The 18,847-nt window shown below is 41.8% G+C and overlaps 1 protein-coding gene across 13 annotated transcripts in view; it reads right to left on the bottom strand.

The window, feature by feature from the left end:
* Positions 1-18,847, bottom strand: part of ARID1B (AT-rich interaction domain 1B) — a 415,499-nt gene that overhangs the window by 314,823 nt on the left and 81,829 nt on the right. For all 13 annotated transcript variants that reach the window (XM_084622879.1, XM_084622882.1, XM_084622874.1 and 10 more), the window contains exon 3: positions 11,827-11,973. In XM_084622879.1, the coding sequence (XP_084479005.1) occupies positions 11,827-11,973 (147 nt within the window). The remainder of the gene's footprint in view (positions 1-11,826; positions 11,974-18,847) is intronic.

The following is an 18,847-nucleotide window of genomic DNA, read 5'->3' as shown; positions in this document are numbered from 1 at the left end:
ACACCTGTGAGTAATGCAACTCATGGCAACAAAACCTTTCTACCACACCATCATATGTTATGAATGTGTATGTATACATACAAATGTATCTACACCCTGGCACAAACTTATAAAGCAAATGCAATTCTATCACTTCAGTGATTTAACACAGCCTTTACAAGGTTAATATTCACAAGCAGTTGCAGAATAAGGAGCTGTTTTAATTAACCTTCTGTGATTTAAATACTGGGAATCAGAGTTTAGAAACTCTATGTTAATAGAGTTAAATATGCCACATACCATATAATTTAAAGGACAAATATCAAATTAAAAATCATATTTAAAAACAAATTTCCTAACTCATAGTACCAAAAGCACTTTACATTATTAATACAATTTGTGATTATTTATATTGATGTTTTATTATAATCACACAACTTGGGCATTAGAACAGAATACGCAAGATCACATTCTGGGCCAAGTTTTCAAAAATATGTTCTAAAGTGAGCAGTCTTTTCTGTGCCCCACTTGCACTGATTCCATACAGCATATAGGTGCACGGCTCAGACCTGCAAGGGTAAACTGGAGAAACGAATACCCTTTTACAATATATTTGCATAAACCTGAAAATTTGACCCTTTGGTTCTCGTGCATGAATACAATGCTGCAAATTTGGGGTTGAAAAACATCATAAAAGAATATTTAAAATGTGTAGAGAAAAACAGAATTTTGTTTAGATTTAAAAATTTGTGTGAAAAAATTCTTTCATTACATTTTATAATTTCTTCCCTTTTTAAAATAAACACAGCCTAATGTTGAGCCTGATTGTCACTTTAAGGATTTTGAATCACAATAGACACAAGAGAAAAATGAAAGATACACATTCACCTTTTAACTTATGTTATCTAGAGTGCCTCACAAGAACAGTGTACACAAATGCCACACCTCAAATACCTGCCACTTTTTCTTTTCAATATTAAGACTGCAGTGTAAGAAAAGGGATCGGTTTACTACTACTCTATTTAGAAATTCACACACACAAAATCCTCAAAATATTTAAAATTAAAATGGCATCATATATGCCAACAAGTGTACATTAAAACTGTTGTTTTAATTGAAATAAGGGTGAATCTATCACTGACTCATGGCTTCATTTCACTCTGTCAAACAAATGACATTTTCCATCAATTCATAAGAATATTTCTCTAAACCTCAGCAAAGACATGATCTTTTCAACAGACACAGGTGCTACATAAACAAGAATATATATGTCTGTTTTAAAAGTTAGTTGTAAACTGTAATAATCTGAACTACACATCTCACTACCTTAACAAAATAATGTTTAATTACTAGAGTTTAAACTCTCATTTATATGACATTCTTGAGCAAAATATCACTTTTACTCATTGCAAAATGATTTAATGTCCCAAAAAAACAGCTGCAGCAATTATTCACTTATATGCCACTTCAAGACGAAAAACACTGCCAAGAGCAACAGTTGTATTGGTGTAGTGTATTCCGCTCCCCAGCCTTTCTTCCCCCTCCTCCCCCGTTTTTTTTTTTTTTTTTTACACACTAAAGGTAAAAACAGAAATCCCATATGCCAAATGGCAATGAATGTAAATGTAAATGAATCTGTTAGCTATAATAAACTTGGTTAAAACAAAACACTTCCTTTCACAGTTTTTACACAGTAGGCATCTGAAATTAACAGGTAATGATGGATGCTGTCTTACATTATCGCCATACAGCAAACCATACAGATATTACTATCAAACCACCTCGCATACCACCACCAACAAAAAATCACTTAACCAAAGATTTAACCAACTTGTTCTTCCACTGTTAAGCAAATTCCCTACCGCCCTCCTCATACAGACAGGAAGAGTGCAAAGTCACCAGTCTGTGAGATGTATCTCCAATTATTTTGCCCATTTACTTTTATTGGTGATGTTGTATATTGTATATGAGTGAATCAATGCCTTAGCAAAGACGCAATGCTTTCACACCTCAACAATACGTGAGAAGTGAAGAAGAGAACCAACTCCAAAACACAATATGAAGTGTTAAACCTGGCTCAGTTGTATTCTGACTAGAAGAACAAAACCAAAATATTTATCACTAATTTCTTATCAGTTTTCATCTCTTCCCCTTCCTGCAATAAAAATACTATTACATCATATTGTAAGATTCCACCTAGAAGAAGCAGGAAGAAAAAACTGTCCATCATCTAGCCAGAATAAACACTAGCTTCTCCCACCTTTGTCAGTTTGAGAATCTCCAAAACAAATACCTTTACATAACTGAAAGGGGAGGAAGAGAGGGAAGCAGAACAGGGAAAATAAGACTATAACAAACCAAATTATCGGCAACTATTTTGCCCCTTGTCTTAAGTCTCTCTTCTTCCCCTTCCTACACTGTTACATCACAAACACATTTGCAAATGGTGCAACTATAAACATAGTTTTATTTACTCTTAACTCAACTGCAAAACATGCTTCTATCCACATCTAATAAATACTCTGCTGTTGCAAACAGGTGCAGTTTCTAGTGTGAGACCAAAGAGTGCCGGGGTATCATCCACTAAAGCTGCATCCTTCTCTATCCAAGTCACAGCATCTGATGCAATTGACTGGGACATATTCTGGCAAGGCCTTACTTACATTTAGGTGTGTTTTAACACACTTCGTGTCTTTCTGAGGTTTGAAAACAACCAGTTCCTTAACTGATAATAGTTTTAAGTATAGATAAAAACAATGAGATTTTTTCTACTCTTCTTTCTTTGTAACCTTCTATGATAGATTCTTTGATATAGCTCCTCCTTGCCAATAGTTGGAGATAGTAAAAGTATTTCTTTATGACATATCTTTGCATTTAAGGAACTTGTTGGTTCCCAAAACAGTAAAAGTCATATTCACCATTATTTAATTGCAACCTTATAAACTTGGTGACTTCAGTATGAACTTGAAACTTTACACTGAAAGGGAATCTTGACTGGCCCAGAAGATCTTGAAGACCCATTCTCTCTTTGACTTCCTATGCCATTTTAGACAACTAGTGGGAAGATAACAGCATCTAATGATAGCCTGCTAAATGCTCCTCCCAAACACTAGCTCATTTTTCTGGGCAGGTATCCTGCAGTGTATAGAAAATGTGCGTAGCAAGCTCCAGTACTGTCTTATGTATCTTCAATAGTGTCACATCTGCCTTCCATCCCCATAATGAGGTTACTAATGCTGCTCAAGCATGCCAACTCTCAGGAGCAGTTTCAGCAGTTTCAGATTACAAGCTTTTTTCATGCCTGCCAATCGCTAGCACCCCATCAGAAAAATTGAACCAGTTTAAACATATGATTACTGACACAGCTAAATCAGTGCTGGGGCCAAAGGAAAGGGTACACCAGGATTGGTTTGATGAGAACAACAAGGACATCTCCAAACTCCTAAGTGACAAGCAGAAAGCATTTGTTGAATGGCAGAATGAACTCACTTCCATCTCAAAGAAAGATAGGTTTAAGTACCTACAGAGCAAGGCCCAATCTGAACTAAGGAGAATGCAGGATGAGTGGTGGGAGAGGAAAGCTGCAGAAGTCCAGCATTACGCAGATACGAACAATGCAAAGATGTTCTTTGACTCTCTCAAAACATTCTATGGACCATCTAAATCTGGCACATCTTTCCAATTGACTTCATTCTCTGCAGATAGAAAGCCAAAGTCTGACAGACATTGAGAGAGTGAAGTCTTCTCTTCTCCTTGGAAGCATGAGGTTTTGGAAAGAATACCAGACAGTGAATAGGTTAATTCATGTGAAACTCAGAAATTACTTTAGGGATAAATTTCAGGTGGAGGTGAAGGAAAAACATTCTCCTTATGAAATTTGATATGTGGTGGATCTGCTATAAGTGCTCCCAGTTCACTCACCATTTTAGCTGATGTGATGGCTACTAGGAAGGCGATCCTCATGGAGAGGGAGGACAGGGAGGAGGTGGCTAGTGTTTCAGAGGGAGGGCTGGTAAGTACTGAAAGAGCAAGATTAAGATCTCATTGCAGTGTTGGTTTTGCCATCAGTGAAAAAGTTCTGATGAAGCCCTTCAGGATTCTGATTGTTGCTGGACAAGTAAAAACAGCACAGTCTTTGACTGGCGGATGGAAGGTGCTGATTGTTGCAAGATGGACCTGCACCAAGCTAATGGAGGGCCCGACATCTTGAGAGTGAATAAGTAGTCTAGAATAACAGGAATTTTTGCAGATGCTGGGGATAATTGGCTCTGTTGCAGCCAGGTGAAGAAATGTCCCCATTTGGCCAGATAACATTTTCTCATGGAGTCCCTTCTGCTCTGACTGACTATAGACAGAACTGCTTCTGACCATTAATGGTTCTGGTCTGACACCCATCCAAATACCAGGCCGTGAGATGAGGGGGGCCTGGGTTGAGACATCTGGTCTTGCCATTCTCTTGAGTGAACAGAGGTGGAAAGGGTCAGAAGCTGATGGGAAGCTGGGTTGACATATGCAGAAGGTCTGAAAACCAAAATGGTCTACGCCAGCTGGATATGATGATAAAGACCTGAGCTTTGATGTGGCAAATCTTTCGTAGAACTTGTAACATCAGTGGGATGGAAGGAGGGACAACCCTGATTTGGTCTGTCCAAAATAGGAGAAGGGCATTGCTTACCCACAGCTATACAGGAGCAGTATAGGGACAATGTCTTGTTTGTCTGGGTGGCGAACAAGTTCCAGGAAAGCATTCTTCCCAGGGTGAAGATCTCATTCAGGAAGGAATTGTGTATCTCCCATTTGTGGTCTGTACAGAAGTGCCTGCTGAGATTGTCTGACAGAGAGTTCTGCACACTCAGTAGGTAAGTTGCTGAGAACCACTTCTACACAAAAAGAAAAAAATTTTGCTTCACCCTGTTTATGTAGAAAATGGTCATCATGTTATCTGACATTATCTGGGTACAGCAGGACCCTATGAGTGGAAGGAATGCATAGCAGGCTAGACAGACTGCTCTCAGTTCTAGTAGGCTGATATGCATCCTGGCCTCTAGAGGTCCACATGCCCTGTATCAGTGGTTCTCAAACTTTTTTCGTGGACCACTTGAAAATTGCTGAGGGTCTCGGGGAACCACTTAATGATCTTTCCAAATGTTGTTTGTGCCATTAGCTAACTACTGTAAAGCACTTTGGGTAAAAATGCTATATAAAAAAACCTTAATAATAATAATTATTATTTTTTTGTTCTACAAATAAAAGCACACAACTCATATTTTAATATCTGTAGTCTTACCTTTCTAATGTGATGGATGTGCCCTCTCTCCCCCACAGCGGCAGCCTCCGAACTGGGGCTGGGAAGGAGGGGGGTCTTTAATTGGCAGCCGCAGCCCTGGAGCTGGGGAAAGTCGCCTCTTTCTCTGGCTGCCGCAGCCCTGAAGGTCCCAAATTCCCCCCACCCCCTCTTCTCACCCCACTGTCCCCTCCCACTTACCCCCTATTCTCCCCAGTGCCACCATCTCACCCTACATGTACATCTTCTCAGGGGCCAGGCACCTAATTAGTGAAGCCACGCCTGTGTGGCTACACTAATTAGGTGGGGGGCTCTTCATTCTCTCATGTGCTGCCACCCAGACGCGCACCTTAGAGGGAACCATCTGCGGACGACCTGAATGGAGCTCGCAGACCACTGGTGGCCCACAAACTACAGTTTTAGAACCTCTGCCCTGTATGGTGCGATTGTCTATGTGGGCTCCCCATTCTATGAGGGATGTGTCAGTGACAATGGTCATGTCAGGAGTGGGTGTAAGGAAAGGGATTCCCACACAGATTTGTTCCATGTATGTCCGCCAAACAAGAAAAGCTGTGACCTTGGTGGGAATTGCTACCCTGATATTTATAGTGTCTCCATATAATGCGTAAGCAGACTGGTGCCAGGCCTGTATGCAATGGAGGTGGAACCTAGCAAATGGTGTTACATAAGTACATGAGACCATGTGGCCTCACAGGGAAAGGCACACCTTGACTGTGGTCCAAGGTCTAAGGATAACTTGTCTTAACAAGTTGTTTGTGGCCTGGAATCTTTCCATAGGGAGTAAGCCCCTGCTCTGATTGGGTCTAGGATTGCTTCTATAAAGTCTATGGACTTTGTGGGCATCGAAGTGGACTTTTATTTGATGACACAGTTTCCCAAGGAAGACAGCAGACAGAGGAGGAATAGAGGTGCCAAATGAACCTCCTTGCTGGATCTGCCCATCAGGCGTCAGCTATCCAGATATGGAAAGACGATGTAGCTGTTTCATCTTGTCTGGGCTGCCACCACTGAAAAGACCCTGGGTGCCACTGTAGCAAGTCTGAACAGAAACACTCTAAACTGGTAGTGTACTTGTCTTACCAGGAATCTGAGGAACCTTCTGTGGGATGGGCGAATATCCACATGAAAGTAAGCATCTTTCATGCCAAGAGCCTCAAACCAGGAGCCCTCCCCTCCAGAGAGGGGATTATTGATGCCAATGAGACCATGCAGAATTTTGATTTTCAAAAATAGACTTTCTGTTGGTGTAGACTGAGAACTGGTCTCCATCCTCCACTTTTCCTGGGAACTAAAGAATATGTGGACTGGAATCCTTTCCCTTGATGTTAAGGTGGCACATGCTCTATAGTTCCTGGCTAAAGAAGAGAGTCTACCTCCGAATGGAGGGACCTCCTTGTGATAGTGGTCCCTGAAAACACACCGGGTAGGGGGTTTGTGATGGTGAGTCGATCATGTAGCTAGACTAAATGATCTCTAGCACCCACCTGTCCATTGTTATTGCCCTCCAGTTATGAGTGAAGAGGGCAAGGCAGCCACCAAAGTTTGGGGGCAGGGTAGGATGGAATCAACAGAAGAACATGATTCTCAAATGTCCCAATGAAAGAACCCCCTAGATGATGGGTGGGGTTGAGCAGTGGCTATATATGTGGAGGAAGCTGTGTACCAGAATCTCTGTACCCCCTGGCGTTTGCACAATAGTTCGTAAAGGCACTGGTCACAGAATGGTTATGGGGGTGGTCTTGGCCTGTACACTTATTTATGGTGTTTCCTCTTTGCAGATAAAGTATAAATGTCCAGGGAATGGAGAATTATTCTGGAGTCTTGGAGCAAGTGAAGGGACTCCTCAGTTTTTTTCACCAAGTTAGCCTCATCAAACGGTAGGTCCTCCGTGGTATTTTGTACCTCCCGGAGGAACCACAAGAAGTAGAGCCACTCACGCCTCATGACGCTATCCCCCTTGAAGCAATGTCAGCAATAGCCACTGCAGCCTGAAGAGATGTTTTAGCTACGTTTTCATCACAGAGGGCTTGGAATTGGGCTCTGTCCTCTGAGGCAACTTGTCTTTAAAGTCCAAGGATTTGGAGTACTTGGTGAAATCACACTTTGCTAACAGGGCCTGGTAGTTAGCGATTTGAAACTAAAGGCTGGTGAAAGAAAACAGATCAAGGTGTTTAGCACCCTTATCAGTGGGTACTGCCTTGGGATGCTGCAACTTCTACCTCTCAGTGGCTGCTTGCATCACCAAGAAGTTGGGTGCTGGGTGTGTAAACAGGAACTCTGCTCCCTGGCTGGTACAAGATAATGGCTGTCAGCCTTTTTTGGGATGGGAATACAGCAAACAGGAGTATACCAAACTTCCGTCACTGGTTTCATAATGGCCTTGTCACAGGAAGGGACAGCTGGCTAGGACCAGAAGGCTGGAGAACATCCAGGAGACTATGCTGAACATCCTGCACCTCCTTGAGCTGGATCTGGAGGTCAGTTGCCCCCCTCTGCAGAAGCTCTTAATATTCCCGTAGTCATCGCAAGGATGGCAAAGATGGGAGCAACTGCCTTATCTGGCAAGGAGGAGGACACATCTGTTGCAACTGTCTGTCCTGATGGATCCAGATCAATTTCTTCTCTCTTATAGGTCGACAGAGGGACTTAGACATGGGTAGGTGGGATTCATGCACAGATTCTGGGTTCCTAGAAATGGGATCCATGAATCCCAACAATGCCAGTATGAAGGGCTGATCACTAGAGGGGGACCCCATCGCACTGGGTACCATCATTCCCCTGGATAGTCACATCTGAGGGGAGGACTCAAACCAGACCTTCAGGAGCCTCTGTCCAAGCTAGCCTCCCTATGTGAAGGTGATGTTCCATTTGGAACCTCTGACATGGCAGACAAGAAGGTGAGTTCCAGTTCAACCAGCAGAGCCATTGTAATGGTGGACGAATGCTCCAGTGGATTGAATAGGGGAGTATTCCGATCTCCTCAAGGTGGTTTCTTCCTCCAAAGTTGTGATGTCTCTGATTAAGGTTGTAGACAAAAAGTGAGGAAATTGCAGAAAAGGTAGGGTAAAGATATCCTCCAGGGAGGTGTAGGTTTTGGGGTATCCCAGAGTGCAGTGTGTTCCAATGGTCAGGATCACCAGATCTGGTGCACCCCTACTTATGGTGGACGCTGGTTCCCTATGGAAGCAGGCCAGTGCCAGAACACAGTCTAACCTGGCATTCTTTGATAGTGATGGTGGGAGGCTATCCTTGAGCTTATGGAATCATAGGATGGAAAGGGACGTCGAGAGGTCATCTAGTCCAGTCCCCCTATGTTGAAACAAAGTCAGTACTGATGGATCCTTACTCCTTCATGCCATACTCTCACATCCAGCAGGTTTGAGGTGACCTAAGGCCTCAGGACCTGTGATGAGGACTCACTTGTCTTGGATGGAATCGGGGAAAGATCTTTTCATTTAGGAGCAGATTTACCTTGGGTTTCTGAGTGTCTCCTTTACTCTCATAAGAAGTCCTTGGTAACAATTCTTTGGGCTTAGCATCTCTGGCCTCAGAGCTGGAGCTCATGCTTGGAGGGAAACTGCGCATGGACTGAGACCACTGTTCAGGGCGGGGGAGGGGGGGGGGGTCTGTCTCCTTGGCTCAGGACTGAGATCTCATGGCCTTCTCCATGAGATGCTTCTTCAGTGAGAGCTCTCATCCCTCACATGTTTGGAGAGGGAAGGCGTGACAAATGCTGCACTTAGCGGAGATGTGAGCTTCCCCAAAGCAGTAAAGGCAATACTGGTGGTCATCACTAAAAAAGAACGGGGGGGCGGGGGGCGGGCAGGAGATGCACTTCTTAAACACTGGAACTGTAGGCATAGTCTTTGTCTGTGGGGAAAAACTCCCCAAGGCGGGGAGAACCAACTACAGTAACTAGACTAAACACAAACACTAACCCTAACACTACAAAGAATACTAAAAGAAACTATTTACAATATATGTTTACAATAGGTTTTGAAGAATAAAGATGGATGTAGCTTCAGACATAGTGGATTCTAACTCAGGCGATGAGGTGGCAAGAAGGAACTGAAGAGGCATCAGACTGCACTTCCCCTTATACTGGCAGTTTAGAGCAGGAGGAGAGCAACCATGCAGGTGCAGATCAAAAGATACTACTTGATAGAACTCTCTGATCTCAGGAGCATGGTACACACGCATACCCACATGTAGAATACATGTAGGGCCTAGCACTAAAAGAGGAAATACATTTTTTTAAAATCACACTTTCAAAAGAATTAGGAGTTACTGAACTGTTTCATCAGGAAAAATTAAAGTATACCTTCCAAGTTTTTGCTAGTATCTTTGTATGTAATGTTACCCACCACTCTGTAATAACCCCAGCAGAGGTCTTCAGTGGAGACAGAACCCTTGAACTTCAGTACCAAAATCACAGGCCTCAATCACTTTATCTAAAGGCATCACTCCCTTAGGGGGTTCAAGTCATATGTTCTTAACCTCTCTGTAGAGTAGGCACCACATGGAAATATGACACACTTAAGTGTGTTACATAGAAACCCCATTGGAAGAACTCATCCCAAGCAGCTGAGTTACACAGGAGTTTGAATCCCTGTAGCGGCCAAATATTCAGCCAGAGGCACAATCCCAGTTTGGGTGCCTTTTCTCTCTCTCCACTTACTCCCTTCCCCCAAACTACTTTTGTGTAATCTCCTTACTTTGTTGAGGTATACAAAAACAACTGCACAAAATTTCACTGAACTGGACACAGTGGCAGTGATCATCAATGGGCCATCGGGATAACCAGATTACTTGTTATTAGATACATACACTTTGTGTTACATTCAACAAGTATATGATTTTTAAACAGATTAAAAATGTTCAAGTTACATGCTCAAGTGACAACAATTCAACATATGATCAGGCGTCCGGACAGCCACAAACTGATTCAGTTTGTCAGGTGGCTGATTGGAGATATGTCAACATGCAAAGCTGTGTGCCCTTATTGGCAGTGCTCTTATTAACGTCAAACCACAGATCACCACGTGCTGTATTACTATGCCTCTGCCTGTTAACTGACTTAGTCAAAGTTTTTACATCAACAGAATCAAAATTTCCTATCAGAGGTTGAGAAATCATTCATTTAATGTCAATGAAAATGGAGAAAAAGAGGAAAATGAAATCTAAAGACAGAACTACAATTTCATATTTGAAATCATAGTTACATGTTTAAATGATGGAAGGGTGGAGCTGCTTACAACTGTATGACTGGTATGCCTAAGAATTGTATTTAATAAATGATGCAGTGTTTTAATTGAAATGAATTTATTTCCAATGAAATTTGTTTTAATAATCTGTTTATCTAATTTTAATAAAGGAGTAAAAATATTTTACCCTTACTTTAAAATCTGAGTATGGAGGACAACAACACTCGAGCTACACATGGCATCTCTTGTTAGTTTGTTTCATAGTGTATTTTTATCACAAGCAAATATTTCTCCCCTGCCCTGGTATTATCCTGCTATGCTAAGTAACTGTGCCTGCGGGATCGTCCACCAGTGAACTGCAGAGAGTGATGATACTGCACAGTTCTTCCAGAGGCACCTAGTCTTTAGCAGCTCAATTTAGTTAGATCCCTCAGGATACTGAATATAGTTTGGTTTCATTTTCCTCTCGTCTTCCTTCCTCTCCCAGGCAGGCAGTCCCTCTGTGGTTAACATTGTTGGGACTATATTTGGAACTTAAGTCCACAAGTACAGCGACAGGAACTAAGGGCACCCAAGGTCTCTTCAATCCAGGATGCCTTACACAGGCATTCCTCAAGTTCTAGCATATTAAGCCAGCCATTATTGCTCCTGATCACATTTTAAAACAAGACTGTCTTTAACCAAAAAAAAAAAAAAAATAGAGCCAATAAATGCTGCCGTATTTGTAGCAGCTTCAATGAAAATAAATGTTTCATATGGGTGCCATGGCTGGGTATAAACACAAAACAGTAACTGGCATGGAAATCGGGTTATTTAGCACAGCTAAATGGATGTGCGGAATGAGGAAAGTGAAGTGCTGTTTTAAATGTATTTTCTTCCCCACCAGCTCCCCTGAAGAAGCAGCTCCACCTATTCTTTTTTTAAAACCAACAGTGATCACATCAGCTGGAGGAGGCACCACCAGAATGCCTTGCAAAGAATTTTAGAACAAGACACATGGAAGTCTGTGACCCACACTTACATGAAATCAATGAAGTATGTTACCACTTTTTTAAAAGGAGGGGATAGTTGAAGGGGACTGTAAGACTGGCTTTATTCTAAATTCACACAGATTGCAAGCAAAGCTTGAAATAGATACACCTGTATATACCAACACTTTCCAAGAGCACTGCGGCCTTGTTTTAAGTTTACAGTTTACAGAAGGGTGGGGTTTGGGGTTTTTTTTTTGTTTTTTGCTTTTGGAATAGTGCCCATTTGGAAAATCTTCCATCTTCTACATGTTGCATTTTTTTAATTAGAGCAATGTTGTAGCTGTGAGCAGCGGGTGACTATGCTTACCTGCTGAGTCTGGTACCTCTGGTGGGCCTGCGACAGATACTGTGCCTGGGGTGGCAGATGCTGAGGTTGCGGTTGCTGGTTGTAATATGGCTGTTGGCCCTGTTGGCAGTAGCCACTTACCCCTTGCTGACCATACTGAGGCGGCATCTGTTAGAAGAGCCAAGCAGAGCAGATATATGAGTCAGGAGGTGGAATCATATGAAACCAAGCAAGGTTACAGTCGCACACTAACCTCAAGAAGTGGAGTCCTCACCCACAAACCTGGCTCAATATTACCAATCTTTTTACCAAGCAGTTAATAGAAGTGCTCAGATCTATTTGCAAAGTATCACTTTTAGTACCCAAGATACTTTCTTCTCAGCAAGAATGTACAAGGAAATCAGCTACCGCAATTTATGAATGTATATCCTAGTGACAGTCACAATTTCGTAATGTCTAGTCTCAATATAAATAAATAAAAACAGCAAAAATTTTAAATAGAAGACATTTATTCTGAGTAGGCACAAGGCTAACCTACTGCAGGAATTGTTCTGATCAGCTGATCAAGAAGTAAAATTATGAAAAAAACACCACAATTCTAAGGTGTGCTTCCAAAGAGGAATGCCATTTTGTACAAACAAACAATATAATAAATAAACATACACCAGCAACTTACCAAAGGTGCTAGAACAAACAAAACAGTGCACATAACAGATCACACCTATGAAGACTTTATGTTATAAACTAAATCAAGTCACTTAACCCTCCCCAAAGGATTGGTCCTTGAGGTATCATCTCAGTGCTACCACCACTGAACTTGTAAGGCTTGTGTCAGTAGGCTTTGACATTTAAGTATTCTTGCAAGCATTGAGGCTGTAACACTTGCAGTGAACCGGTAGAGTTTCAGCAAGCTCCCACTACTGTCCATACATTGTTTCTTTGGTGCATAGGGTGAATCTGCTTACTGAGTTTATTAGTACACAGCTGTTCTGCATCGGGATCAGTAGTTGTTACACACATGCAGCAATATTAGATAGGCAATGAAAACAACTATGAACTTTTGCCAGAAGTTGCTCTGTCCATACTACCCCAAAATTACATTTTGCTAACCCTACAGCACTGTATTCGTGAAATCATTCCTTTTGTGCTTGTGCTCCTGTTCCTTGCCTCTTCCATTAGTTTGCACTCTACTCTGCTTCACCATCTCTCCATAATCGCCCTTTTTTGTATCCACCTACACTCTCACATACCTTCCCACCTTCTCAGAATGTATACCTATCACCTCAATTAAAACAAGAATACAGCCATCAAGGGTTAGGTCTTCGCAGCAGTTAAACACCAGCGGCTGGCCTGTCCTAGCTGACTCAGACTTCCGGCGCTAAAGCTATGGGGCTGTTTAATCGCAGTGTAGACATTCAGGCTCCAGCTGTGGGATCCTAATTACCTCATAGGGTCCTAAAGCCCAGGTTCCAGCCTGACACTAAACGTCTAGTCCGTAATTAAACAGCCCCTTAGCCTGAGCCCGAGTCGGCTGGCACAGGCCGGCCACGGGTTTTAAACTGAAGTGTAGACATACCCAAGATGCACACACAATGAACCTAAGCAACCCCAGGATCTTATTTATGTCATACTCATCCTTCACTTCTCCTCATTCTTCTCGCACATTATCTTATGTCCATATTTAGACTGTGCAACCTTTGAATCAGGGACCACTATCAGTTCTGTTCTGTAAAACACCTACCACAATTTCGTGTTGCTATTTAAATCAATAATAAACAACGACAATACGGAAATTAATCCCCCTGTCTAACAGACCGGGATAACAAGGTACTGCTCGTGGACAAATGCTTATTAAACAGCATATAAAAAATGTAATTAAAATCTTCCCAGAACAAAACAAAGCTGAAGCCAATTACTTACTCTGCTTGCAGTGAATGACCTGAGCATCAGCTTTCTTTCTAATGAAGCCCCCATCTTTCGCCCTTAGACCCACATTCTTTGTAGTCTTCACAACTCAAGAGATCAAAATTCAGAACGCTTTTCTCCTCCTACGTTAGCACATGAATTCTTGGGAAGGTACAGGAAGAACAGATCAGCACTTTAATCTGTTTCTAGGGGAGCACAGACACTGTAATAATTATACTATGACCCCTTTTATCTGACTTGCACAGTGCAAATAGCATTATTTTTTGGAGGAGTGTGACTGACCATCAGTGATTAAACTGCTTTGGCTGCTAAGAAAGAAAGGATGAGAATAAAAGAGAAACCAAATTGACAGCTAGAATGAAGGAGTGGGAAAAATCCAATTAAACCAATAACTCAGCCCATAATCTTTCATCCTTGCTTGAACAAGGGGTCTTGTGACAGACATTCTTTGTCCAGGCAATATCTTGATAGTAAGGGAAGTTTCAAGTGATTCTTTGCATGCACAATCCATAGCTGAAATCAAAGTATTAGGTAAAGGGCCATTAGACAGCTGTATGGCCATTCTTTATAAAATAAAATGTAACAGAATTAGTATATTAGCATAAGTATTCTAATAATATTGGCCAAGAGCTATTATTGGATTTCTCAAGCACCCCTCTTCTAGGGTAGAAGGGTCTTGTCGGTGCCCCCATCAAAAAGACCTGTGAACACAGACTGTGGGTTCTACCTGAACATCTCATCCTGTCTAGATACCCGTGTCCATGCTGAGGGTGTGGGAAGTGTCCTAGTAAGACTGGGCATTGTTCCTCTCTTGGATCTTACACAGAGGCCCTATTTTGGTGCCCTATGGAGAGGAAGCCCTAGGAGAATCCCACTGGCTGGTAGTCTTATCTCCAGAAGAAAGTCCAGATCTTTACAGATAGGTTTCAAAATGGTGGGACGGTTTGGTACTCCCCAACTCGGGCATTTTCTGCCTTGTCTGGTAAGAGTTTTTGCTTAATAATTTAAGACAATTCGCTGCTATCAGAGATCTCTGAAGCAACAGAAAATCTGAATGCCGAAGGCAGGGGCTGTAATCAGCAAGAAAGGGGTGCCACTGACTGACTCAGCGGCTGACTGAGGAACAATGAAAGCAACCCACCAAAAATATTCTGTTTTCCTAACTCCTAGGGTACCAGAATTATACATTTATGTCATTTAGCATAATATACTGAAGGGCATTCCCAGAAAAAATTGTGTTTACATGCAATTGTGTTTCACACTGCAAGCTAAGAAAGAACATTTCCTCTGTTAATAAAATGGTGTAGCAAATTTTCTCTCTTTTTATTTTACAGCGATCACTAATAGTGATAGTTATAATTAAGATTATCAAATACTTTCCATTATAAACCTCTGATTTCATATACTGGTAGCTTTCTGAAACATTAACATTGGAAATTTCCGTGTAAAAGAATTAATGTCTCACAAAAGGAATTGTTTTTCCCAAAAAGTTTAAGCAACAGTCCTCTTGCCACTTCTGAGTATGCATAAAAATATACTTTGCCCGTTGCAAAAATAAATAAATAAATAAAAATTTAAAAAATAATTCTAACCATGTTGGTTTTATCTAGCTACAGCATGAATAAATAATATTTGAAAACTGAGACTCAATATAACCACAGGCTTTTCAGAAAGGACTAGTGCCTTCACTTGGTTTACAAATAAATAAAAAAATTTAAAAGATCATTAGCAACCGGGAGACAAATACTTTTAGGAACATGCTCAGTGGGAATCTAGTAAGATTCTAACACAGCTTAGTGAAGTTCAGCCTCTTTTGTGACATCACTGCATCCAACCCATGCCTGCTGGTACAGGTACTTGCTTCATAAAGGCTACAGATACTTCTCACTGACGAGCACACACTAAAATCCTAAAAATAATTCTAAATAAAAATTCTGTCTTGACCTCAATGGCATATGAAACAAATCCCATACCCCGTGATCATAAGGTATATTTACATTTTTAAATGTATACTGCAATACTGTGCAAGTTCTAATCTTTCATTTCAAATTTTACCTTTGTTATTATGAAGATACCTTAGTCATAAGATTAATCTATGTGCTCCTGTATTTCTAGCCCGGCCAAATATGGTATTGTCTCCAGATGAACAGTAGCACCAAATGTAGCACCAAATGTGGAAATTTAAAAAAGACGTGCCAGAGGAAGGTATGCTGCACCAGACATATACATGTCATAAAGCACTCCCTCCCTGGAATAGTGTAATGCCGCCTACTCTTGTCTAAATTGAAACATCCTGAGCTAACTCATTCTTAGTACAGACAATTTTCCTCTTTTAAAAGAAACAAACTAGAAAAATTAGATGCAAAAAAAAAAATATATAAGAACCCACCATTAAGGCTGAAGTTTAAAAATCCCCAGTCAGGAAATACAAACATCAAGGTTCAAACTGCCACATTAACTGAGCCATGTTGCACATATATAGTACCTTCTATTCCAGATTTATGTTGTAAAATGTATTTCATAAAATATAGGATGTGAAATATGACTGAGTTAATGTGGGTGCTGGAACCTTAGCATTTATGTTTTCTGATTTCTTAGTTGTGCAAACTGCATATTGCATTAACGTAGTTTTTTTGCATGAACCTATATTACGGAATAATACTTCTGTTTTATGTATTGATATATTTTTGATGTACTGAGATTTTGAATACATTTGCTATTCTTCATGATGACAGCCAAATAAATAAAGACTATTACCACAAAATAGTCAATCTTGTCTACAGAAAGGTAATCTCTCTCCTTCCAAAGCGAACACTTTTGATTCCCTTGTCCTGAATTGATGAAATTTACATCTGCTATAAATGCTAAACAAATCTATGTCACTACTAAAAATAAGAGGTTACTTACCTTACAGTAACTTGAGTTCTTCTAGATGTTTTGACCGTATGGCTGATCCACACAAGATGCGCACAGGCCCTTGGGGTCTTAACTGGAGAATGCAAAGCAGTGTCTGCAGGACAGCACCTGCGCAGTGCAGCACCTCATGATTCCAAACAATGGCATATCAGGAGGTGTGGACCCGCCGCCACTCAGTTCCTTCTCCACCGCAAAACAGAGCCTCCACAGCCAACGGGAAGGAGGGTAGGAGATGGAGCACCCATAGGGACAAAACATCTTGAAGAACTCAAGTTACTGTAAGGTAAGTAACCTCTCCTTCTTCATCCAGTATATGTCCCTATGGGTGCTCCACTGTAGGAGATTCCCAAGCAGTAAACTCAACAAGGAGGCGAGTGCTGAAGAGGCAAGTCCAAGATGCTTCAGAGGACTCCATCACCAGAGGTGGTGTCATCCCTGGAAGCAGGCATGATGGCACAATGTTGGGCCAAAGTGTGAATGGAAGACCAAGTTGCAGTCCTACAGATATCTGCTACCAGAACATTTTTCAGTAGAGCTATAGATGTGGAGTGAGCTGTCACTGTGACGGGGCTGCATCCCAGCAATTCATAACCTAAAACCCACTTTGACAGTCTTTGAGCAGATCAGGGTTGTCCCTTCACCCTCTCTGCAAATGATACAAATAATCCAGGAGAGGACCTGAAGGTCTTAGTCCTGTCAAGATAGTAGGCAATATCCCTTCTGACACCTAGCATATGCAGGCTCGTTTCCTCTTTGGAGGCGTGAGACTTTCGGTAGAACACCAGTAGATGTATTTCTTGATTAATATGGTATTCTGAAGAGACCCTAGGGAGGAAATGAGAATGGGGGCACAATGTAACCTTGTCTTTATACAAGGTAGTAAATGGTGGGTCTGCCATGAGGGCACCGAGCTCTCCCATTCATTTAGCCAAAGTGATGGATATAATGAATGAAGGGAGAGGTGACCATTGGTTCAAAGAGGCATTTCCTCAGGGAATTAAGAATCAAATTAAGTTTCCACTGGGGTGGGGGTGAGGTTTCCATACAGGGTTAAAAAAGGCTGTGTAAGCCTTTAAAGAATCTGGCTGTAGTACGGTGGGCAAAAACTGGGAAGCCCTCGATGGCCAGGTGGAAGGCTTTGACAGCAGTCAAATGTACTCTGACTGAGCTCATTGACAGACCTTGAGTCTTTAAATCCAAGAGGCAATCTAAGATTTTGGAAAGTGGAACTTCTGATGCTTGAGAAGAGTGAAGAGAACACCAGAAATGGAAGCATTTCCACTTTTGAAGGTAAGTTTTGCGGGTACTATGTTTCCTGCTAGCTAGGAGAACAGACTGGAACTTATCTGAATCGGTTAGCTACATGCTTGAGATCCATCTAGGAACCATGCTCTGAGGTTCAAGGAGGAGTGGTTGGGATGAATCAGGATCCCAGAGTTCGTGACAGGAGATCCTTCCTGAGAGGAAGGCGGAGAAGTATTGCCACACAGAGCTGAAGGTTTCAGAGTAGCAGCCATGTTAATCTGTATTCGCAAAAAGAAAAGGAGTACTTGTGGCACCTTAGAAACTAACAAATTTATTTGAGCATAAGCTTTCGTGAGCTACAGCTCACTTCATCGGATGCATTCCAATGAATTCCAATGCATCCGTTGGAATGCATCCGATGAAGTGAGCTGTAGCTCACAAAAGCTTATGCTCAAATAAATTTGTTAGTCTCTAAGGTGCCACAAGTACTCCTTTTCCTTTTAGAGAGCTGAAGGAGATTTGAGCACCGTAGCCAGGATGGCTATGAAAATAACCTTAGCTCTTTCCTATTGCAGTCTGAGTGATATCTTGAGAAAAAGAGGTAGAGGTAGGTAAGCACACAGCAATGTACAGTGCCATGGTGTTATCAGGGCATCTCCCAGTGAGTTACAGTCATATTCTTTGGAGCAGAAAAGGCAACATTTTGTGTTGATTGGGGTGGCACTTCGAAGTCCTAGCCTCTGGAGGTGCTGCTGGAGCTCCAGCAGCCACTGGAGAGGCCTGGGATGTTGAGGCCGATGTACAGGGGGAGAAGTAGACCCTGTTGGGGCTTGTGAGTGTTCCATTAGAAGCAGATTCCATCTAGCCTCTCTGTCTTTTGTAGACCTGCTTTTAACCCCATGCAGACCTTACACTTTTACAGGATGTGGGTGTCTCCAAGGCAGCGAAGGCAGCT

Source organism: Lepidochelys olivacea (assembly GCF_965140295.1).
Source record: "Lepidochelys olivacea isolate rLepOli2 genome assembly, chromosome: 3".
In the NCBI taxonomy this organism is placed as follows: Eukaryota; Metazoa; Chordata; order Testudines; family Cheloniidae; genus Lepidochelys; species Lepidochelys olivacea.
Note: the sequence above shows the minus strand (reverse complement) of the source record. Positions and strands in the feature narration are given on the sequence as shown.